Source organism: Strongylocentrotus purpuratus, unplaced genomic scaffold, assembly GCF_000002235.5.
Source record: "Strongylocentrotus purpuratus isolate Spur 01 unplaced genomic scaffold, Spur_5.0 spur5_scaffold_6, whole genome shotgun sequence".
NCBI classification, from domain to species: domain Eukaryota; kingdom Metazoa; phylum Echinodermata; class Echinoidea; order Camarodonta; family Strongylocentrotidae; genus Strongylocentrotus; species Strongylocentrotus purpuratus.
In genome coordinates, this window is record NW_022145612.1 from 56,213,647 (window position 1) to 56,238,982 (window position 25,336).

At 34.0% G+C, this 25,336-nt stretch overlaps 1 protein-coding gene across 8 annotated transcripts in view; it reads right to left on the bottom strand.

Annotated features, from left to right (window-relative positions):
• Window positions 1–25,336, bottom strand: part of LOC588428 (interaptin) — an 80,220-nt gene that overhangs the window by 37,480 nt on the left and 17,404 nt on the right. For 3 of the 8 annotated variants that reach the window (XM_030973192.1, XM_030973190.1, XM_030973195.1), the window contains 12 exons: window positions 22,445–22,511; window positions 17,138–17,244; window positions 13,994–14,080; window positions 12,979–13,086; window positions 9,449–9,502; window positions 8,802–8,868; window positions 8,157–8,341; window positions 7,593–7,709; window positions 7,042–7,161; window positions 6,115–6,234; window positions 3,651–3,953; window positions 2,076–2,366 (listed from right to left, as the gene is read on the bottom strand). In XM_030973192.1, coding sequence (XP_030829052.1) covers window positions 2,076–2,366; window positions 3,651–3,953; window positions 6,115–6,234; window positions 7,042–7,161; window positions 7,593–7,709; window positions 8,157–8,341; window positions 8,802–8,868; window positions 9,449–9,502; window positions 12,979–13,086; window positions 13,994–14,080; window positions 17,138–17,244; window positions 22,445–22,511 — 1,626 coding nt within the window. Of the gene's footprint in view, window positions 1–2,075; window positions 2,367–3,650; window positions 3,954–5,134; window positions 5,390–6,114; window positions 6,235–7,041; window positions 7,162–7,592; window positions 7,710–8,156; window positions 8,342–8,801; window positions 8,869–9,448; window positions 9,503–12,978; window positions 13,087–13,993; window positions 14,081–17,137; window positions 17,245–22,444; window positions 22,512–25,336 lie in introns of all 8 variants that reach the window. The other 5 variants (XM_030973194.1, XM_030973193.1, XM_030973196.1 and 2 more) reach the window with 5 other exon arrangements.

Consider the following 25,336-nt stretch of genomic DNA (forward strand, 5'->3'; position numbering starts at 1 on the left):
GCAATAACTAAATAAGTATTTGCATGGGTTATACAGCATTTATTACACACCGTTTTCAGACAAGCCATGTGAACAATTACTACATACACAAATTTGATGACTAAATTGTTATGACTTTGCAATACAGGTACATTACGGGTGTATGTGTAAACATGCAACACCATAAAAAACATTTACACCATTTTTTACACACATAGCATTATTTGTTGATTTGCATTAAGTTTTCAACAGGAAAAAGGGGACAACTTAAATGTAGGAACTAAAAATTAATAAAACTAAAGAATTTTGAATTTTTGATCTATTGAACCTTGAATCTTTTATCTATTGAACTACTTTCTTGTTTCAAAATAAAAACGGGGAAAAAATACATTCTTTGAAACCAGCAAGTATCTATAAGGTTCAATTCCATTTTAAAATTCAGGGTGAGGATGGTGTATGAAACTATGAAACATTTTCATTGTATTTATGTTGAAACTATTAGTGTGTCATCCTTTTGGAAATACTTTGCTGGTGTTTGAAACGTCAGAAGGTGTACAAAGAACATGAAGAAATCTTTGATGAAGCACATTAATATTGCACAACACACAAGTTTAGTGGTGAGTACACACATTAGCAAAATTTAAAAATACATGTAGCAAGCATATATATCATTTTCTCAATGAAGCTTGAAATGTTAAAAGTGAACATTTACACAAATACAACATTTAAAAAATTGTTTATTAAAACCCATATGAATCAACCTTTGAAATGAATAAGTACAAATCTGAAATGAGAAGCAAAATATCATGTTCCATGGCAGCTGAACTGAAAAATCCAAATTACCCCCCCCCCCCCAAAAAAAAAAAAAAAATAATAATAATATTAATAATAATAAAATAAATAAAAAATTAATAAAAAATAAATAACAAATGAAAAGTGGAAACAATTGTAAAAAGTGAATGAATGGTATTTCAACTTGATACCAGTAAAACAAAATATTTAAATAAAAGTATGCTAATTCACTTTAAAGGTGAGAAAGTGCAGCATGATTTAAAAAAAAAGAATATCACAAAGATTTTAAGCTTTCATTAAAACTTTTGCTAAAGGGTGAGCTTCTTTTGTGAAGTGGAAATCTGAAATCCTCTTCCTATGCAGTATCTAATTTACACTTGAGATACAAATACATGTGATTGTACGTGAATGTATATTTCTTAAAAGTGAAATTGTACTTTTCAAATATATTTATATGAAAGAAACTCTTTACATTGTAGTCACTTGGATGTTCCATTATGGTCCTGCGTTAAAATAAATGTCTGCAAACAACACAACAAGGTAATGTCATTCCTGATTAAAACATCAATTTAACATTTTTCTAATGTATTTCAGATGAGGAAAAAAATGTAGGTTAATATACTTTGCACATGAGGTTAAATGAAGCAGGTAAATTATCAATCTGTTTAAAAAGGGAATTATTGTTATCATTCTGTGGAAAGAAAAAGGGAAAGCAAGTCATCAAAACATGTCCATGTAGCATCATTAGGTTCTCTCTCCTAGATGAATATGTAGTCCTGAAAACATTTAGATTTGAAAGTCAGCATGCAGTCTTATGATATAAGTATCATCTTGACAGAATTGTGCATCTATTCCAAAATTAAATTTAACATTTGTCTTGGAATTATAGGTATAAGTATAGGTATTTTGCCCATTAATTCTAGATGTTTTTTTTTCCAAATTGATTTTGGGGTACTGGAAATCTTAATTTGGCTTAATCAAAGCACCATTGTTCTACAGGACACACAATTAATGCTGTCAAGATGATTATCTCTAAATTAAAGCAGATGCAAACAAAAGTCAGATTATCAAGCATAAGATGGGTAGGATAATGAAAGCATATTAGATAATGTCTACCACACAAACACCATATCTTAATTCCTACTGTTACATACCAACATGCAATACCCGTTAATATGTTAACCATGTTCTTTATTGTCAATAGTAGTCATAAATTAAAGCAATATATAGTTCCATCACCACTGGTAGAGCATGCTAACTGGAGTGATTGTTAGCTATAGTGTAGAGATGATGGCAACTCTTACCAAGCCAGAGGCTAAGAGCTTTTCAAACTGATCGGCTAGTTCTGTACCATCGATGTTATCTTCATCGTACTCATCACCATCCTCAAAATTGAGCTCTTCAATAACTTCATCTTCATTGTTATCGATTGTGCCAGTGCTATTAGCAGGCGTCACTGAGCGCTTCAGTTGGGGCTCTTCCTTGGGTTGGGGTTGAGTACCCGCCCGCTGACGCTGGTTGTTTGGTTTCTTAGCATGCTTTGGAGGTAATTTTCGTTGCGGAGTCTTTTGAGTTGAACGTGAAACTGGCTTCTTCTGCTCGGTAAATTTTTATTAGGATTGAGAAAATTACCCAAGTCACACATGTGAGACTAACATTAGACCAACAATAGACCAATAAAAAAATGACTTTACTCTATAAAATGACCAAGATATCACTTGGTTTTAAGTCAATTACCCAGCATAACTGGGGTATTTATGAAATCATATAAAGTATATGCTTGTTTATGTACACTGTACACATTTTCAACTTACTTTTTCTTTTTATCTCATTATTAATACCTACATTTACAAGCAAAACAGATGAAAAATGTCCACAGTAAATTGCAATACATTATGTTCATTACTACTTTCTAACCATTGCTCAGTAAGATTGCATTAATAATCGTGTGTTCCTGTAAATAAAAGTCAATATACTAATTTCTAAAGAATCATCTTGACTCTAAATATTTTTTGTTTAAAGGCCCTCAGGAATTCACAATCAATAGCAAAAGTTTAAAAGCAGTGTTACTTTCTAAATACAAAAATTAATAGAGGAAGACTAAAACAAAAGTTATGAAGCAAGAGCGATAAAAAAAGTTGAGAGAGAATGAAAATCTAGAAAAATAAAAGGGGGAAATAATTTAGTATAAAAGCAACAACATGGGGGGGGGGGGGGACATTTTCCATCACACTTATGCGAAGCAGCCAAAAGTGAAATTCTTATGAAAGCATCAACAACAAAGTCATTTAAGAAGGTGGATATTTGGGATAGAAGCATTAGTCACACCAGGAACAAAGATGTTTACTTGTAGGGGATGCTGAAAATCACAGGTATCACAAGTTTTAAAGCATGTAGTGTTTCCTCGACGGGTTAGACACAAAAGCTGGTAGCTCTTTCCTCAAGATTTTACTAAGCATTTGTTAGCAAAGACAAATTCTCAGCAACAGCTTGGATGTCAATACCAAGACACAAACATTATTTCATGAAAGCACAGATCCATCTCCTTTTCTCTAATATCATTATCTTGCATTCCTTGCAACATGCCACACTCAGTTCCAGAAGATGCCAGATCAAGTTAATGTCAATCCATTAACTACAGGAACTGTGTGGTTCCTGAATTGGGGCTATGGGAGTAACATAATTCAGAAGTCAACTGGTTGAAGGGGATAAGGTGTAATTATACAAGCACAAGCAAGGAAACAAAGACAACCAGCAAGCCAGTAACTATCATCATATAAAAACCGACGAGACTGTGGGTAATACTGCTTTGCAAAGGATGCTATTGGTTAGTATTGGTAGCACCCAGCAGCTTTCACACTGGCGACACCCTTGCTCACCACCGAGATGCCGCTCTCCATCGACGGCTCAGCCATGAGGAAATCATTCAGCGGGTGTGGTAGCCCACCATCTCCTTCTCCTCCATCATCTTCCCTACGAATCCTTGGAGATCCCTCCAACTCCAATACATCAATGCCCGTTCCTACATAGTCAGCAGCATCGGTGGTTACCTTGAGAAGTGCTTGTTGAAGTTTCTGGTTGCCCTCGGTGGCAGCTGCTAGCTCCTCTTGCAGAACGGTGGGCATCTTCTTCAACCTACCGGTGGACTGGAGCTTCATGAACAGCTCCACATGCTCTGGGTTCTACAATAGTTATTGTACATGTGGAGTCATGGAGTCAGAATGGTTGTTGAGGGGTCAAGGATTATGGGGGGGGGGGGGAGATGGAAGGACATGACAGAGGAGATGAAGAGATGGTTTAAAGGATAGAAATGAAAATTCTATGAGAAAAAAAAACTCTTATGCAGGAGTCTCGCTGTAACTTGCAAATTTAACTTTCACGTTAAATTTTAAATATCCTATATAATTTTATCAAAATGACGTATATACATTTTTTTCCCCTTCAAATCGAGAGAACCATGCTTAATAAACCAGTGTACAATGAAAGAAAGGAAAAAACAGTCAAAAGAAGTATACAGGTGTATCCAAATGTCTAATAAATAGCAATAAGAACATATACAGATGAAGAAAAAAAATAGCAATTACAACTAAAGCAAAAACACACAATACACATTTTCATAACGTCCGTTTTATTTCTTTTTCATTCATGCATTTCATTTGCAAGCGTAACAGCAATTCACACCTGCTTCATAAATCCTTTGAAAATACAACAACAAAAAAGGTAAAGGAACATGCATAGGGCAACCTTATTTCCCTTTCGGGCATGATTCATAATTTCTGTTCTTCTGGACATTAATTTGACATATTTAAATTATACATCGGCAGTTAAGACAAGTACATGGGCACTCTAAATCAAGCTGAAGTTTCAAAAGTCATCTATGTCTCCTAGTTGGTCTTCCCCTGAAAAGCAAAGACAGGTGCTGTGCATGCTAAAAATATGTTAAACATTTTGAAAACAAAAAAATCACTGCAAAATTAGTAGTAAAACATTTTTTTCTCTTTCTTTTAGTGTCAGAGATTCTGTATCATTTTCTTCACATCGTTGTCATAGATATGTCCTCCATAAATAAATGGAGGGTAAGAAATTTGATTTTGTTGAACAATTAAACACACACAAAAAACAACACTACTGAAATGGAGCACATGTACCAATTGGCCATTTGACAAATCAAAAATGTTCAAAGACATATGAAATCGATGGCCTAGCTTGCATGACACTGCTGAAAACAACACAATTTACTGGGACATGGGCCACTTGACAAAAACCTTCACAAAGTCAAATGTTATGAGAACACTCAAGGCTCACTACAAACACTGCTTTTGTGGGTGTTATATCAGCCAGGCTTGGTGCCTGATGTTCTTACCAAACGCGACTGAATCCTTGATGTCTGTTGTTCTTGCTCTATCATGAAGACAGAGTCCATCTGAGTGTTTTGGTCTGCCATTTCTGGAGCCTCCTCAACTTCTTTGTTATCTTCTTCCATCTTTTCTTCTTCTTTTACCTCCGTCTCCTCTTCCAGCTTTTCAGTTTCATCCTTTTCTTTTTCTGTTTCATTCTTGTCTTCCTGGAGTTCGGATTCTTCCTTCTTTTCTTCCTCTTCCTTTTCAACCTCTTCAGGCTGATGAAGCATGTGAATGCAATCATTTTTTTAGAAGCAATGTGACATTGATTTCATGAAATGTTGATGAGAGATATGGTACCATTCTCAATTTTCTACTTAAATGAACATCATGGAGTGCTGCTATTTGCTGTCTTCTATGATGTAATGTATTCTTTTTTAATTATCTAGAGCTACATGTACACTGTACCTGCTTTTCACCAATGTCGACAACATGCTATGGATTCAAAGTAGATTTAATAGTATGGTTAGCATTTCCTATTATACAATGGTTCATTTACCACAAATTTTGTACATAATATATCCACATGCAAGCTACATGATACAAAACATGTATATGATTTTCTTTGCTATTCATTTGTACAGTCCTATAATCATTCATCCCATGACAAAATTCTAAAATAATCTGTCTCCGTCTAAATATATCGCCTACTTGGACTACTATCTACAAACTAAACATGTAAATATATCTGTCATGTCCATTCTGTCAACATATACATGTGTGCAATACTCATGGGTCATTCCATCCAAAATGTCTTGTACAACATAAGTCTCTCATCCACTGAATTTTCTCCCAAACTGATGTGAAAATTTTAGTCCATTGTCACATGAAGAAATGTTCCTTTTTTTAATAAAATCAATGGATTAGGACTTATGCTGTATGGGACATACTGCACAGACCCCTCATGTATAATCATAAAAAGGTTGTGGAAGGTCTAACTAACCTTTTCTTCTGTGATGGGGTTCACCATATCTATGGGGTTGAATTCACCCAGGTACTTGGCTCTCTGTTCAGGGGTGAGGGTCTTCAGAGCCTTCTGCTCCTGCTTTATGGCATTCTTGGTCTGAAGGGGATAGAACACAAGGAGGGAAGAATTAAGGTAGGACAATATGATAAAGAGGCATAGATACAGAAACAGAGAGAAAGAGAGAGAGAGAGAGAGACGGACAGATAGATAGACAGATAGAGACGGAGATATTATATATATATATATATATATATATATATAAGTGCGAGAATTCTCAACTCTGACATGACAACTGGTGTTCCAAAATATGTAGGCGTGAAGAAAATGGTTGAGGAAGTACATCTACGTCTCGCGTTCCTAGACCATTTTCTTCACGCCTATAAATATATATATATATATATATACATATATGTAAAAGAGAGGACCAAAACATGCCGAGAGTGAAATGTATTTGTAAATTGCACTCTTGTTATTCTTCTTCTAGAATCTTGTACATTTAGATACATTTCACATAATTATGGCTCCTGTATCCCAAAGAATGTGTGAATAAACCTGACACCCCATCCCAAAGATTCTTCCCAATTTTTGAAGTGGAAAAATCTACAAAAACTTACAAAATGAGAGAAACAGTCAGTCATTTACAGACTATTTTTACTGATTTCTATAAATGTGAGGACTTCTCACAAATGACTTTGATCCTTGTCATAGCACCAAGGCATTTTAAGATGGTTACAGCAAAGTAGAACTGTAGAGACTCTTATGCGACAAATGTATCCCTTTTGTGTCAGATTTATTAACAAGGCAATTATATCAACCCAGCAATTTGTGAGTTGGCTGAAACTTGTGTCCATTTAAAAAGACAACAAACAACTAATCATAGAAACTATAGAAATGTATACATACTGTTTCTTCATGTTGTTTGACGAAGCTCTCTAGCTGAGAGACAGCATTGTCGGCTTCCTTCTCTGCCTCCCTCTCTGCGTCTCGAGCTAAGTCCACTTTTTTGATAAAGGTATTGCGCTCCTGAGAAAAGGCAAAATGGAGATGCAGGGTCAAAAGTCTACACATGTACATAGCATAAATATATGAATTACTATACTTCATTAACAAGCATGATATTTCATCTCCTTACTCTTAACTCTATCAGTGCCTGGGTGGTTTCAATAAACTAAAATTCAATATCTGTATTATAAATATTTTATCGAAGTTTTTCACCTAGAAATTAAACACAGGTTATAGAATTGAGAAGTCAAATTACATGGAGGAATGCTTTTATGGGGATGGATAATGCACAGAGAATAATTTTCTTTTAAATGACACTTGAAAGTACTTTAAAGATAATTGCTCATGAACTCTGTAGCACAGGTGGTGATAAAGTATTTGAGTCGATTATGTGGGGCTAATACCCTCCACTAGCACTTGGATAATATAGAAGGACTAGACCCAACACTAACCTTGTCCCATTTCTCCTCCTTGACCTGGATGTGATTACGAAGTTGCTTGACCTTCTTGTGGTTCTCCTCTTGGTTCGTCTTGATCTTTTCCTGCAGGCCTTGGACTATGAACAGAGCCTGGGATACACAAATAAAACAGAAGAACATATTAGCAAGAGTCTGGACCAGGCTACAGGTCTTGGACTATGAACAAAGCCTGGGATACATAAATAAACAGAAGAATATACTAGCAAGAGTCTGGACCAGGCTGCAGGTCTTGGACTATGAACAGAGCCTGGGATACACAAATAAACAGAAGAAAATATTAGCAAGAGTCTGGACCAGGCTGCAGGTCTTGGACTATGTACCGTACTTGGACTCAACAAAAAGCACATATTAGCAAAAAACTAGACTAGACTATCTATACTATAAAAAGAGCCTGGACTTAAAAAATATAAATTAGCATATATGAGCATGAGACATGGCCAGGATGTAAACCCTGGCTAAGAACTAAGCCTAGATCTATACAACATATTCTGCTGAGTAAATTTGCGTAAAATGAAAAAGCTTAAATGAGAACATTACCTCTTTCCTATACTGCTTGAAAGCTGATGGCAGCTGTTCCTGAGGAACTTTACTCCAGCGCTCCTCCTCTTCAAGGGGAATCTTCTCCTCAAAGGGGACCTCATGGACCGGCTCTAGGTTGGACTTGGTCCTCATTGCTTTCTTTGGGGTGCCAGACTTGTTCCTAGAATTGTCATCTTCAATCGCTGGATACAAAACAAGTATTACAGAAAAATCATCACATTGAATATAAAGGTGTTTAAGGGGAAGCAAAAAAAGACCTGGTAACTTTGCCATCAATGGTAACTACCATGAAAACCTTGATTTTTATTGGCTGTTGAGCCCTATTACCATGGCAGTTGCTATTGATGGCAAAGTTACCATCAATGGTAAGTTTTATGCAACAAAGCTCAGGAAAAGCTTTTGAAAAGGTCACAAATCATATCTCATATCTCATCTTTTGAGAGGTATAAAAACAGTGAAAGTAATTTTTTTCTTCTTCTCTCTCTCTCTCTCTCTCTCTACTCAAAATATAAAACATGTCATTCCTTTCTGAGGCACCTGTTTGCTTGTAAAAATATACCCATAACACCATTGTCACCACAAGAGATACAATTTTGTATTTGCTTCTTTTTTCTGTCTCATTCTTGCATCTTTTTTTCTCACCTTTATTAATGTTCTTTGGCTTTGGGGGATCCAGGGTCTTAGGTGTTCCTGGTTGGCTCTGTAGTTCCTGTGATATAACAGAATTATATTGCTGATGTCATTTAACAAGGAATACTAAGAAATCATATATATACTGTAGAGCGTCAAATTAGCTGAAAAATCAACATTTTCAGTTTAGCACATTATATCTATTTATTTTTCTTACATGTTCAAATGATATGCATCCTCAGATTTAAACTGTGTAATTCAAATATAATGTTCTATATTCATTAGTACTACGTATATTTTGCTATTTCAGTTTGCTGCATTACAGGAGTTCCACAGTATTTGTCTTTGTTTTTTTAATTGGCAGTAAGTGATTAATTTTTTAACCTGAATGTCGTGTTTGCATCAAGACAAAACTGTCATAGTATATAGAGGAGATGAAAGATTTCTTTGACAAGAAGTCGAAATACGAGAGATACATATCCAGAAATGATTATACTATCACAGCACACATAGCTCAATAATACAGTCAGGTAGTTGACAACTTCAGACAAGATTTTTATACCACAAGAACACATGGGCGATAGACTGCATGTGGCTCAAGGTTAACCTTGTAAAAGCATCCAATCAATAATTTGAAAACAATAACTTCTGCTCTGTACCTGTTTTCTTACAGATGAAGGATGCCTGCTGGAAAGACCACTCCTTGGCTCTCTCTGTGAGAATAAATGACAGGGATGGTGGTTAGTCAATGTTCACATTATGCATACCCTGCACATGTACCTTACTACACTGTAATCAGAGCACAGTGTTGGGGATACTCTTCAAGGGTCTACAAATAGATTTCTTTGAAAGCATGATTAAAGCTGACATAGAAAAAATTGAGTAAATGTACTTTCAACAAGGAGAAGAAAGACAGCATTCTATAAGGAACAGATAAGAAGTATGATGATAATATGGATAACATAAAATCAAAGTTGGTTTCGGCTCTATGTGGCATGCAGCGCTTACAAGCTTACGGGTGCATATAGTTGTCTCCTCACAAGCTGTCTTACACCTTCATTTAGAGAGTATTTGAACTTGCAATATCTCTTTCTAAGTATGACAACATGAAATAAAAAACATTCAGAACAAAATGTTTTGGTTGATTTGCCCCCTAGACATTCTGATAAACCTACATGTATATGTATAGCTCACAACATTTTTTATTGTAAATACCTCAAATTTTATTAGGATTTGAAAGGCTCAAAAATTGTTGCATCACAGGTGAATGGACATGTACTAATCAATGGAATAAAATGGACACTTGTTCATACAAGATTTTTCACAACAAAACTAAATAAAAAATTGTTTGAACATTTGATTAAAATTAATTGACTTCTTTGTTTTCCTCTTATGTGCTGTACATGTGTTGTGTTTGTTTTAATTAATAAATAAAAGTGAATTGCAGATGTGCTTGCAGAAAAAAACACAGCTTGCAAAAGTAAACCAAAATCATTGCTAAAAAATGGCTACAAAAGTAAGCATTAAATTTTGCCATTGCGTATCAGACCACCTCAATCATTTGAAATAAAAACCCTTTAACTTTATCTTTTTAATTTGCAAAAACAGTAATTCATACTAAGATTCTTCATCAGCAAATGCATGCAATTACAAATATAACAAACTTAAAAGAGTTGCATGGTGTATATTCAGCTCTTAGGGCGAAAAAAATTAGAAAGTTTTAATCTACTATTTCCAAATGTTTCATCATTGGATTTTTAATAACATGAGGTATTCTATTCTATGAGTCTCCGTAAGAGCTCACATGCAAACCCACCTCGCCCATGCACAGTCATATCACTTCTTCGCATGGTTTTACTGAGAAGTAACTTCTCAGAGCAGTCAAATTTCATGTGGAATTTCCACCTTTTTTTTTTGTCCTACAGGATTGTTTCTTTCGAGAAACAAAGCTTATTTTATAACTGCTTTTCTGAGGATTTCCCGCTTTACAATCAAATAAAGTTCTGGATGCACCTTTTTAATGTGTTCTTCATGTTCTAGTGTTCTACTCTTTTTGAATCACACAAATATGCATGAATTATGGCAAAACAGCAAATATCCCAATATCATTTTTTTTTAAAGGAAAATCATCTTCCAATATTTGACTTTATTAGGTTCAAAACTGAATTTATTCATCTCAAAGCAATGAAGCACACTTCACTCAGGATTTATTTTTTATTTTTAAACAGTTTAAAGGAACATTATTGTTTTATATCAAATCTAAAACCCAAGTCTTAATTTTTGTTTTCCGATAGGATTGAAGGCATTTTGAACTACTTCTAGATTCCCTATTCTTCAACTCTGACAATAGAAAACCACATTCAGCAATTTGAAACTTGGTAAGAAAATAAAATCATTTGTAATTTCCTTTGTACTGAGATTATACAGGTACTCACTTGAGTTTGAATATTGAAGAAAACCATAATTTTGTAATTATACAATTTTGGAGGTGCAACTAAACAAAAAAGCCTAAAAATGAAGGACTGCCAATAGAAAGCATGTACTATATTTACATGTAGGTTAGAAAACACTAGTTATGAGAAATTATAATCAATCAATCTAGATATTACATAATATAGTAAATATACAGATAATACAAGATCAGTCAATCTAAATGTAATACTCTTCAGGTGAATCTACTACCACCATGAATTAAGAAAATATCATAAATTTTTAGTATCATTATTATTATTATTATTACTACTATTCTAATTATAAAATTACTGATATTATTATTATCATTGTTATCATTATTATCTTTTATATCATCTTTATTATTATTGTCTTTTATATCATCTGTATTATTATTATTATAATCATTATTAATACCATTATTATTATTTTTTTAATTTTATTATCATCTTCATTATTATTATAATTATTATTGTTATCATTATTAATATTATATTATTATCACTTTCATAATTATCAGCATCATTATGATATTATTAACTTATTATTATTTTGTCACCAAATGCACTTGGTTGACACTGTAAGTCATTAACCTAATTTATAGGTTAAAGAAATGGAAGTGATGGGTGGTGATGAATGTGCAAAACAGCAAAATGATGAAGTATAATGTTTGGGTTGAATGTGAATGCACACATCTACAAAAATGTGAATGAGTGATGTCATTCATTTCTCTGTGCTTTATATGACTGCTTTCTGTGGAGGAAAATCTCTATTCTTTTAACACCTCACTTCTGATGACTTATTTTGCAGAACAACAAAAGTTGAGTGAGGTGAATGGTGAACATGTAAACAACTACAGATCATGATGTTACTGAAAACACACAATTCTGTCATCAATCTTGAGATGATGTTAGCTAGCACTTAAACCTCTGTATAGGCTCATTATATCTATTACAATGCCACATGCCTAAGATGGCTTCTTTACTTTTTATCTGGACAGATTTCACTGTTTATGACAGTAGTCAGCCCCTACCATCGGGAAGCTTTTATTATTGTTAAAAAAATAGATTTTAACCATTGTGGAGGCATCAACAAGATGAATATAAAGGATTAAAATAGTTGATGGAGTGAATGGGGATCAAGGGCAGACGTACACACTAATGCTCTAGGTGATACTTGAGAGATGATATTCCACATTATACTTTCATTGGATACATATCAGAGTAAATCACTATAAACGGAGTAAGACATTGGTTTATTTTGGGTAATTAGTTGGTGCACCTTGAGCACCTTTCAAATTGGATATGGGCACAGTACAAAGAAAAGCTTACGGTACTATTGTTATCATTATTATTATTAACCTTGGAAACTCTTTAGTTGTACCAATAAGTAGTACATGGGTAAATTATCATGAATAAATTCCTTGAATGTTTGAGTGCCCAATCCTAGTAAGGTAATAGTACATTTCAGCACTTTCTAACGTCAAGAAAATGTGCTTTATAGTAAATGTCCTTGATGGTGTTGAAGTGTACATGTACATTTAATAATGCTCCTCTATGTAAATTAATTAATTATTTTCATTAATAATATGTCATTAATTAATTACACAGCAAATCAGGTGATCATCAAATCCTTGACAAACAGGATGTGAATATTAAACACAATCATGGCTAAATACAAAGTAAGGCAGATACTCATTTAGTTTGTTTTCTTCAGATCTGCATGTTTTGAGACTTACATCATCCCCCAAGGTGTCAAGATCCCAGCCCGGTTCTCGGGGCTGGGACAGAGAGGTGACGTTACTCGCCACCTCCGTCATGTCAAACTCTGGTTCCTGGTCTAAATACTATCAACATAATGTAGACAGGGTGGGGAGGTATGGATGTAGCATGGAAAATAAAATCAAGAATGTAGGCAGTGTGTTTAGACTTCATACAACTGCATTAAGTTCATAATATATGAAATCCTAAAGTAGAGTGACATGTACTTGATATCTGCCACCTTCATCACATACTGTACAACTCTGGTCTTGGGACCTGTTTCACAAAGCCTTTTTTTCAATGACAAATGACAAATATCAGTGACAAATCTGCTGATAACCAATCAGAAGCAAGGATTTCAGTAGCTTATAACAAAAACTTTCATTTGTCACTGATGACAAGTTTTGTGAAATGCCCCCCTGGTCTAACACTATGGACAAGGACAAGGACAGGATGGGGAGTTACAGATATGGCATGCACAAAATTAAGATTGTAGGAAGTGAGATTAGATCTATTGAACTGCATGAATTGAATTTCCATATGAAACCATATTAAAAGTACCAGTAGAAGTAATGTACATTTGCCACCCCATCATGTCAAAGTCTAAATACTACAACCATACAAGTGGATACATGTATAACCAAAATACTTTAAATTTGCAATAAACATGCATTATTCAATTAGTTCATTGCATATATTCCTCCTTGTTCTTCTTAACTTTAGGTCAAAAAATAAAAAATAAATAAATACAAAATAGGATATAAATTTCATTTGGCAAAAAGGTAATTGTTATGAATATGATATACATTTTGATGAGCTCAAAAGCAAAAGCTAACTAAATTGCACATGAACATGAAGATGATTATTACAATCTCATATCTACTAAAAACTGAATGAACATAATAAAATGCCAATTATACTGCATGGAGGTAAATAGGTTTCTGACTACCGGAATATAAACCCTCAAATATCAAGCATATATTTTTCTCTTACCCCAGATGTTCGGCTCAAACTTTTTGAGAGTTCTCTCTCGTCCTCTGAGTCTGAAGCCCAGCCTTTGGGTTGATTCAATGCCTCTTCCTGGATGGGGGAGAGGAGAGGGGGAGAGGGGGGGGGGGGGGGGATGACAAAAACAGGAAGGAAATTAAAATTAAAAAAACATCAGTGTTCCATTATCATATTTATCTATAATCAAACGTATACAATATATCTTTATCTATAATCAAAATTTCAAAATATTAAATTAAAAAATCATGAAAATATGATGGAACATTTATTTAGTGTTTTTGTTATGAGCAAACACTTTCATAATAAAAATAAAAATATAAACTTCATGATACATTAAAACAGATTTTATGTGTTTTAACATCTCTACCTTTGAAGGATTTTCTGTAATACTAAAGAAAACAAAATAAGGTTGTTAGTACACTTTATGACACTACATGTATGTTGTATTCTATAATTTACATTAGACTTCCAAAATACTGTTTCTAAATCATTGTGTAAGTTCAAAATGTCAGCATGTCCTTTTTATGGGTATTATCATGAGCTATGCTTACTAGTATTCTCCGGAGTTTAAAAAGACATCCAAGATATATGAACAATAAATAATAATTCAGCTAATAAAAACAGTAATTCAATTTCTTTTAATGACAACAATCCCAGTCATAAGTATTTTGAAAACATTTCATCAATTTTCAAAAGACCCCCATACAACATCGATGTATCATATGCAATCATAGACCAACCTGTTTTTTTGATATGGAAAACAACAGTTCTTGAAGTTCTACTGCAACAGACATTTTGACTTATTCCTTTCAATTCATTCCAAAGTGCATTTCCACAATTTACACAAAAAAATTATCAAAATAAGAACTATTCCACGATGCGAACATAAGGAACACAGCACAAAAGATTGCTACAGTAGCAACTGCTGAGGAGGTATTACAAAAATACAAGTTTTTTCAAACATCAGAGTGAATGTAAGCACTGAAGTCCAATAAGTGCATCATTGTCAATCCAGAATAAAACGTTTGAATGATATCACAAGCAAGAGTTGTCATTAAACTTGTACTAAGTTCATGCACTGAATGTTGCTTTAATGTGCTCAAGGTCCAAATTAACAGAAGTCCAGGACATCAACACTCATATCCAATACTGCAGGTTATGTATGTGCAACGATGAAAGTTTACAACAAGCTGACAACTTTATCCTTCCATCTTGATCACGACAGTTGTAAATTGATTTACTTATCCTTCATAAAATTGATTTTTATTTTCTTCCCGTTGCCAGATTTGCCTGAGGCACAGAACAATTAAGTGGCAGTTGATATAGGAACCTGAATAGTGCTTTATCCCAATAATCAAAGCTTCACATAACCATTTCTATGAAAGTCCATATAATACAAGCACTGAAGCATAACAAATCAATTTTTGCTCATGACAAGAAATACCACACATCAGGCAAAGTATAATGCAGCGGCTTGCGAATATCGATGCTTGGTAGACTTCTGACAGGCATACGATTTGAATATATCCCTTGAGTTGAGCAACTGTTTTTCTACATTTCTGTTTGTCAAGGTTAGAGACCAAAAATTTACATTTGACAGGTGCTGTCACGTTGTTTTTTTTTCTTTTCTAGATATCGCCATCACTGATTGGTTGCTTTTGTTGTACGTTGCCATGGTGTCCCCAGCCACCATGTGTCAAGTCAGATGACCTCATAACCCTATCCTGGTAACCTCACACCCTGGGGGTCTCTCTGTATGCTCTCTGTGTATGCTTTCTCTCTCTCTCTCTTTCTCTCCCCCATCTCTCTCTCTCTCTCTCTTGCTCTCTCTCTCTCTCTCTTTCTCTCTCTCTCTCTCTCTCTCTCTCTCTCAATCACACCGACTCTCTTAAACATCAATTTTGAAATGAACACAGTATTGATCTGATATTTGTTTACTCCTAAAAAATGATTTTGTCAGTGATACATGCTCCAGTTATTTCATTTTTTCTTACACAATATTGATTTCTTTATAATGGGGTTAGTTAAAATAGTATATAAAAAGGGAAAAAATGTTTTTATTGTAGTAAAGTATAGACATATAGTTGCTATATGTTTAAGAAGTGTTGCTTTATAATGTACATGATATAACTGAATTCCAGGTAAAAGTACATGTAGGTTATAGAGAAATGTATATGATATCTAATAAAGTCTTTGAAAAGAGTAACAGTCAGTACTCATACTGAAAAATCTTACAGAATAAAATTTCTTCACTACATATCTATATACAAACAAATTATGGTTATCTATTTGAATAATTTTTAAACAACGAAAGGTCAAAGGTCAAATATCACTATACCTGCATCTTCTCCTACATGTATATCAGCATTTCAATAAAAAATATTGCCACTCTACATGTTTACCAACAGATAAATGATATAGATTCAAACAAATATACACAATGATAATTTACGAGATAATGGGCTCTTCAGAATGCTAATACCGGAAGATATGTAATGAAAAGCAAATAAATCTTGGTGCATGAAAAGATAACACTTACCTCCATTCTGTTTATCATAATGCTTTTTATTATAGGCCTAGAATATATCTTGGAGAGCCTGGTACTACTACGAAAATTGATTTGAAGTTCTTATCAACTGAATTATGTTTACATGGATTTATGCAATCAAACAAATTTCATATACACACAATATTGTAGCCAAAGGTGCAATCTGACTGCACTAAAAAAGTATACTTTTCAGCTGATATGCTGCAAATACTATAAATAATAATAAAGTGAATGAAAGAACAATGTGAAATCGTCAATTGAAATTATGTAATCAACAATCCAAAAGTGATAACGGAAGCCTTCCACAATTTTGTTTTTCTTTTCCTTTTTCTATTATTTTTTTCTCCAAAAGGATAAAAAACTTATGACCCAAGACCTGAACTTTGAACATTTTTATCAATGAAAATAAGACTAGTGAAAGCAATAAATATAACAAAATAAATGTAACAAAATTAATAATTTTGTTGGTTAGTATCCGTGTACAATTGCCCAATTGTAGACCACTGGCACATCCATAAAATTTGTCATGGTTGAATAGGAGAAAGAAAACCAAACATGTATGAGAGTTAACCAATAATTACCTCCAACTCATCAATCCTATCCTGGAGTGCTTCTCTTACGTTCTCTACCTCTTGCCTGTTTTCTTCTCTCACTTGCTGCAGGGTGACTTCAAACTGCTTCTGAGATTCTGGTACCAAAAGAAAAATAATAATAATTGAATAATTCAAAGGAAATCACATGAAGAATTTGGCTCTAATCTGGGGTGGTAATTAGGAGTTAATTTGGGCTAGAGGCAGAAGGAGCAATAAAGAGAAAATGAGACAGAGACAGAGATCCAGAGAGACAGGAAGAGAAAAGAGGCAGAGATACATTAATAAAGAGGGATATGCATGTGGATATAGAGACATACCGTACTGTTATGGCTACAGCCCACTAGAACGACAGCCTATTAGACTGACGAGTTACTGGACTAATGGTCCATGAGACCAAATGTGTCAGTCTTGCAGGCCTTATGATGACCTTTCTGAGGGTTCATGAAACTGACATAGGCATCATATAGTAGTCATTTCATGAAAAAATAGACATAAACCCCCCACTAATTTTACCATAAATATTGTCAATTGATATGATAAAAAAGCACTTAATAGACATGCAAAAACTTCTAAGGAATCAAAGTGGTAGAAAGTGTTAAAAAAAACCACCAATTTTTTTTTAAATTCCAGTTTCCATAAGCTAAAACAGATCCAATTATAGAAATAGATTGGCCTTCTCAGCTTCAGTTGAACACACAGTGATGAAGATCCTGTGTGTGCTTGCCTAACAAAGCAACATGCAACGTTGTCCAACTTATATAATTTATGCCTAATTTACATTTGGCCTGCAATTAGTATACAGAGCCTGTATCCTGCCCATGACCCCAGTCATTCCATCCCAAATATGAGATACAACAAGGACCAGAAACAGAACGGATTCAGATGCAGAAGAAACAGTCCCTCTCTCAGCCACTGATTTACAGGAATATAATGATCCACGGTTAAAAGAAATACCCCAATTTAAATATTTGTCCCCCCCCCCCCCCCCCACAATCAGACTTGTATTAAATTAAGTGTCATGTTTAGCAATGTCTACCTTTGTAGAATGACTGTATAAAATTTGAAGCAGAATCATATATAGTCACCACACAGCCTCTGATGTATTCTAAATACTAAGTATGTCCCGCTTTTTTTGTTGACAATAATCATGATATTGAATATTGATAATTCATGCTCTGGCTGGATTTTCTTTACAATATTTTATTAGATAACATTTATAATGCTCAAACCTTATTGAGTAACCTTGAAATATGTCTGGAAAAAAAAATCTTAGTTGATTTCCCAAGTCAAATTACATCTGCATTTTGAGTGACAGCCCCCTTTTCTATGGCCATTTAGCATTGGAAGAAACTGTAAATCAGCAACTTTTTCCTTTTTTTTAGATAAATATTAAATGGGCAATCCCATCCTTTTTCACAACTTGTGTGAAAACATACAAATTTGAAAAACATATTGGCGAAAGTTTGCAGAAATTGGGACAAATAATACAAAATTCATTGAATGTCTTTTTTTATTAAAATCACTAGTATGTGAATCTCTTATTTGCAAAGTGTATTTGACTGTGACTTAATTGGAAAAGTTTCTCCCATCAAATTGAGCTGTTTGAAGATTAAAGATCAAAGGAACTGCCTGATAAACCTTTAATAAGTTTAGTACCTGTAATACAAAATCGTTTCCTGTTTGTACTTAAAATCTACCTTTAATCATTATCAAATATTGTTTACTCACACCAAATCATATTCTATCGATTTCAAATCACATAACATTAGAATAAGAGACAGTGTTTTATTGGAACACAATCTGAAAACAGTTTTCCAAATAAATGTAAAACATCTAAAATCAATTTCAACAGCTCTGTGCATCACCTTGCAATGACAAATTATATTATCAAAATAGGATTTTGAAAGGCAACACAAGGACATACAGAATTGCCATTGAGCTGATTTAAACAGCCTTGGTTGATATTGTCATCCTGTATAAATATTTTCAAATAAATAAATAAATAATTTTTTTTTGAAAGTCTTCGTGATTATATTTCAATATCCTTCGGAAAACAGGATGTTGAATGTCACACGAAAAGATCACAACAGGCTTAAGTAGACACATAATAAAGTAGACACATTACCACCAAGTCACACCAAGGTCTATGGGATAATGCATGCAGTCTCACGTCACACAGTGGGAGAGTCTACTTTATTCCAAGCAATACTGTATGTTCTTCAACTTGATATCCATACAATGAGGGAGAAATAATTGATCAATTTGTCATTATTTCTTGTCAGATAATCTCTTTTTTTGAGGTTACACATGTACATTTAGTCCTTGTCTAATCTGATAAATAGGGAATCAAAACCAAAATAATATACTGGAAATTATTGATATTGTTCACTGATACTGATAGCAAGAAGGGTATATTTATATAATATTGACTGGCCTTGAGGGGTATATCAGAAATATTGACCAAGCTCAGATCATATTGCCCCGAGTCGAAAGACGAGGGCAATATGGTCTTAGCGCGGTCAATATTTCTGATATCCCCCGAAAGTAAAGCCAGTCAATATTTTTATTGTTATCCAAATCAGACATCTAGAGCAAATACAGACATCCACCATGACAATCTCAAGAATTGAACAAACTTTGTCAAACCAACACTTTGCATCCAGTGCTTGACAAAATTTTCGATACACTACAAACAGTGTGTATTTGGTTTGATTATTACGTCACAATACAGTGCGCGCAAAGTGCGCTGGTTCTCGTACGCATAATATTAATAGATGCGCAATGAAAATGCGAGACCGTGGAAAATACCAAGGTATATTTTCACTCGTCTCTACACGCAAAGTCAATATGCGCAGGGAGACCAAGGAAAATACAAAGAATATACCCCTCCGTTCCCACTGCTAGTGAAAACTAGGGCAATACGGTTTTGTAAATGACCAGCTCAGATGTCTGATACGGGTAATAATATAGTATTAATGACTGCTTTGAGAGAAATAGTTGTTTTTATACGCTCAAGGGAAGGTTAGAATTGTGCTATTACCCGAGGCATGCCGAGGGCAATATCCCAATTGTAACCTTCCCGAGAGCGTATAAAAACAACTATTTCTTGAATATTAAAGCAGTCATTAATACTTTTATATGCCAAAAAAAAATAGACTAAAAAAAAAAATAAAAAAATAAAAACAACTATTTCTCGAATATTAAAGCAGTCATTAATACTTTTATATGCCAAAAAAATAGACTAAAAAATAAAAAATAAAAATTATATTTTTTTATTTTTTAGTCTATTTTTTTTGGCATATAAAAGTATTAATGACTGCTTTAATATTTGAGAAATAGTTGTTTTTATTTTTTATTTTATTTTTTTTATTTTTTGAAAGGCAACACAAGGACATACAGAATTGCACTTGAGCTGATTGTTTTGAAAGTCTTCGTGATTATATTTCAATATCCTTCGGAAAACAGGATGTTGAATGTCACACGAAAAGATCACAACAGGCTTAAGTAGACACATAATAAAGTAGACACATTACCACCAAGTCACACCAAGGTCTATGGGATAATGCATGCAGTCTCACGTCACACAGTGGGAGAGTCTACTTTATTCCAAGCAATACTGTATGTTCTTCAACTTGATATCCATACAATGAGGGATAAATAATTGATCAATTTGTCATTATTTCTTGTCAGATAATCTCTTTTTTTGAGGTTACACATACATTTAGTCCTTGTCTAATCTGATAAATAGGGAATCAAAACCAAAATAATATACTGGAAATTATTGATATTGTTCACTGATACTGATAGCAAGAAGGGTATATTATAGTATTAATGACTGCTTTGAGAGAAATAGTTGTTTTTATACGCTCAAGGGAAGGTTAGAATTGTGCTATTACCCGAGGCGTGCCAAGGGCAATAGCCCAATTATTAAAGCAGTCATTAATACTTTTATATGCCAAAAAAAAATAGACTAAAAAATTTTTAAAAAATTGTCGAAGATGGGATTCGATCTCTTGCGTACAAAAGGTGATGTAACTAAAATCAGCGCCTTAAACCGCTCGGCCATCGCGCTCTGTCACCATATCTAGCAGTTTTCTCTAATATATACATTAAAATGGATTGAAAACGGCTTCGCGAGGTGGATGCTTCGCCGCTGCTCTATTAAACGGGCCCTTCTTTTAATTTTACTTTTGCAATGCATATTGGCACGAACTTAGATCAAGATCTATCGGCAGATGTTGTTTTTTTGTTTTTGGAAGTTTATTTTCGTCTTCATGTCAACAATGCAAGATAAATTGTCGGTAAAATCGATCGAGATTCAATTGTATTGAAATTACCGACCAATTCTTCGCACACGTACGGTATCCTCGATCGCTCAGACCATTTTTTAACATGTAAACCTATGGGGTAACCATGGAGACTGAACTATTTTCCCGGTAACCATGGTTACTGGGAATTTTACAGAAATAGTTAAAGTTTATGAATGCAATTTCGACCAATCAGATGGCTGGATTTCTTAAGTGAGGTATATAAAGTCAATTATTTGGGGGAGTTTGGAGGTATCAAAACTATTTCGCAAAACATGCTCAACTCATATTAGTGGTAAAACTTACTTATATATATTTGTTTATATTTTAGAAAATAATTCATACAACTAATATGTGGAGATAATGACAAAAATCATATCACGCTCTTTAGACTTTCTCGATTTTGATACAGATCATCAATATTGACCAACTTCCAGCTGAGATAATGCAACAGTTGTGTCTCATATACGGAGTAGCATATGAGTATGTTGGCCTTTCAATCTTCAAAGAATTAGAATAATGTACATTACTAAAATGATGAAGATTAAGATTCTAAGGGGTGATCATGATGATAAACACATACATGTATCACTGATCTTTCATTTTTTAGAGCCAAAATGGTGTTATTAACTCTGTGTTTAAGTATACCGTATATGAGTAATAATGTCCTTCTGGCTCCAAACAGATGACACGATAAAAAGACTTATGATGACTTCATGTAAAACTTGTATAAAGGTTGTATAAAGAATCGTTTTATTGCGTATTGCGAATAACAGATGAAGCATAACAAAGGAATTGAATATGGCAATGGCTAGCTTGCTCATTTAAAAATCTGGCCCAAAGTTCTCATTCATAGTGATGCATAATATGAAAATGAATTACCATACTCATACATTGTACATGTAGTCATGTCTACTCATCATTTCATTTCATATTTTTTCGGGGGGGGGGGGGGCTAACAATTATTAGCTCAATCATGTTTGCTTACCATTCCAAGAGTCTCCTTGTTGAACGTTTAGAGCTTGAATCTTCCTTTGTAACTTCTCAATAGTTAGCTGTATAATAAGGGACAAACATGAACAGGAAAATTGTTATTCCTCCTCATAACACCATTAACACTGGGAAGTAATGAACTTTAATAGTGTAGAAATAAAGAGAACAAATGATGACATTGTCTGATGAAAGCAAGAAGGGTGTTGAGTCTTTGTTTATAAGACTTAATGCCCTTCTGGCTTCAAACAGATAATACTAAGGAATTATATAACATGTAAGGAAGTAAAGAAATCATTTCATGTCATTCAACACCATTTTTTCCATCAAGATTCATTTGAAAAAAAGAAGATGATCAGATTTATTAAAAAACTTACACAACAAAGAGTTAATCAAAAATTCAATTAAACTTGCAATCCCCAGCCCACTTAGAGACTTAAATGCAATGCAACCTATTACAGTTGTATGGAAGCAGACAATTAACAGACATAGAATGGCGAAAGCTGAAAGTAAATGAGACCAATTATAAGAGAATTATGAAGGTTTGAAATATGAGATCACTAAATAAATGCTAATCTCAAATTGGCAAGCTGGTCATTGGGTTGTGACGTTACATGGACAACTCTCCTGTTTGTTGTGTACAAAATTATCATTAATTTCTGTTTTACCATTAAATGCTTTATCCCTAGTGAATCTACTCAAAATATATTAGGGATAACATATCACAGGTCCTCTAAAGAGAAAAGACCTTCCTTCCAACTTGAAAAACATGTATTTTATTTATTTTGTGTGCTGAAAAAATGGGAATGTTGTCCTGTATTTTTTTATTCAGTCAATTTAAAGAGCGTACCATATATTGATCATAACTTTCAAAAATTCATAATTTTATTTAATGTTTGTTGTCCGTTTTCATCAAAAATTTCATCAGACTGCTTCTCTGATTGTTCTGCTTTCTTTAAGAGTAATTGTCTGTTAAGGTTGGATTTTACTTTAATTGCATGTATGATTGTGGCTTGAAACATGTAGCATTATTTATAGTTTTGGGGTTTATTTTTCATGTTCTCTCGTCAATACGTCATGGTTGTCCTTTGTTAAAAGAGAGAGAGAAAAATGGACTCCCTTTGTGCCAAAAAAAATAATTTTACATCTTTATCTGAGAAAGACGGTGCAAAAAACAGGAGTACTCATTTCAGTTTTCAGTTTCAGTTTCAGTTTCAGTCTCAGTTTATTTTCATATTTCACATATTGTATAATACTTCATTACAAATTAGCATGTTACATTTTGTACTCATTTTAGGATGCGTTTATACAAACAAAAAAGAATAATACATAAGACTAAGTTGTATAAATAAAGAAATATGATGGAGCCTAAAGAAAAAGCAATGCTTGTAGGTCGTAGGCTCAGGAAGTTACAACAATGACATAGTCTTGTGTATATTAAATTGAAACTTATTATGAAGAAAAAATAAACAATATTCATATACTTAGCAATATTTGAATAACATTTTCACTACCCGTATGCATTCAATTAATCTCTGTAGTTGTACAGATTCAGTCACTCATTAAGTTGATCCAACATACCAAAATATTTACTGCAATGAAGAAAACAACTTTTATTTACCAAGGTTCATGCAGATTATCCTCTACTAGTATTTGATTCACTTAATCCAAGTTAAAGTCAATATGCATGAAGAAATAGCATGATTGCTGCAAATTTGTGATCACAAATAATTGCAGATTGTTAGTGGAGTTTCCCCGTTATCATTCGCTTGTCTTGTAGACTGCTGCAAAGCTTGTTCAACAACACGGTAAAGATGTTTGTAATATTCTTTGGCAAGGAGAAGCAGCGTAAAAGATCAATATTTCTCCCTCTCGTCTTTCTATTTGACTATCTATTCTTTCAGTCAACACATCATTGACTCCACATCATGTAGCTGCTACCTTTCAGCTATTGTTCAGAGCCAACATTTCAATGGAACCCCCATCAATAACAATGGCTAAGGATGAGGTGCTTAGTGGGAGGGACGGAGAGCCAAACAGAGCCTGGAGGGACACTGAAATCAATATCATCTCCATGGTTCTACTACCATGGAACAATTGATCATCAGCTAGTCAAAGTTTGAAAGTGGTTGCGGCTGGAGAGGGGGGTACTCACATATTAAGACATACAGGTTGTGCCGCTCTAATGGGTCACATTTTCACCAAAAAATCTCTAAACATTATAGGTCCCATTTTGGACAAAAATATCCCTAAACATGGTTCTGTTTTTTCAAAATTACCAAAATTGTTGAGTGTTTGCACACAGAAAATTGTGAAAAATGGGCTTTACTTCCCCCAAACTGATCCTTACAAATTGGTAGGGGTTTCGAGGCATGAGCGGCACACCCTTGTCCAAACCAAATATGATCTTCACCCCCCCCCCCCCCCGGGTCGCGGCTTAAAGTAGATATTCATTGATTTTAAAAACTAAATTTATTTTCATTATTGCAAAGTTGAAATTTTGATTCGACAAGGTTCAAAATTCAATGCTTGGAAACATTCAAAGTAATGATTATTATAAATTACAAAACGCTTAAATACAGCCCCGGCATAGCACCTGAAGAGCTCTCCGAACGCTGCTGAGATGTGTGAGATCACAGTATGGACATGACTTGCACAAGCAGACGACGTCCCATGACATCTCACACATTTTCAGTGCCTGTGTTTTCATCTTCTCTTGAGTTCTTTCTCTTACGTCACTACCATCAGGCTACATGTATAATTTGTTGCTTCACTCTAAACCCCGCGCATGGTCTTATTTTGATGAAAAATGCAGCGATACAAAAATAAAGGAATCTGTCGCTTGTAAACAAAATAAGATGCCATTGTATGTTCAGCTGCACACACCGAG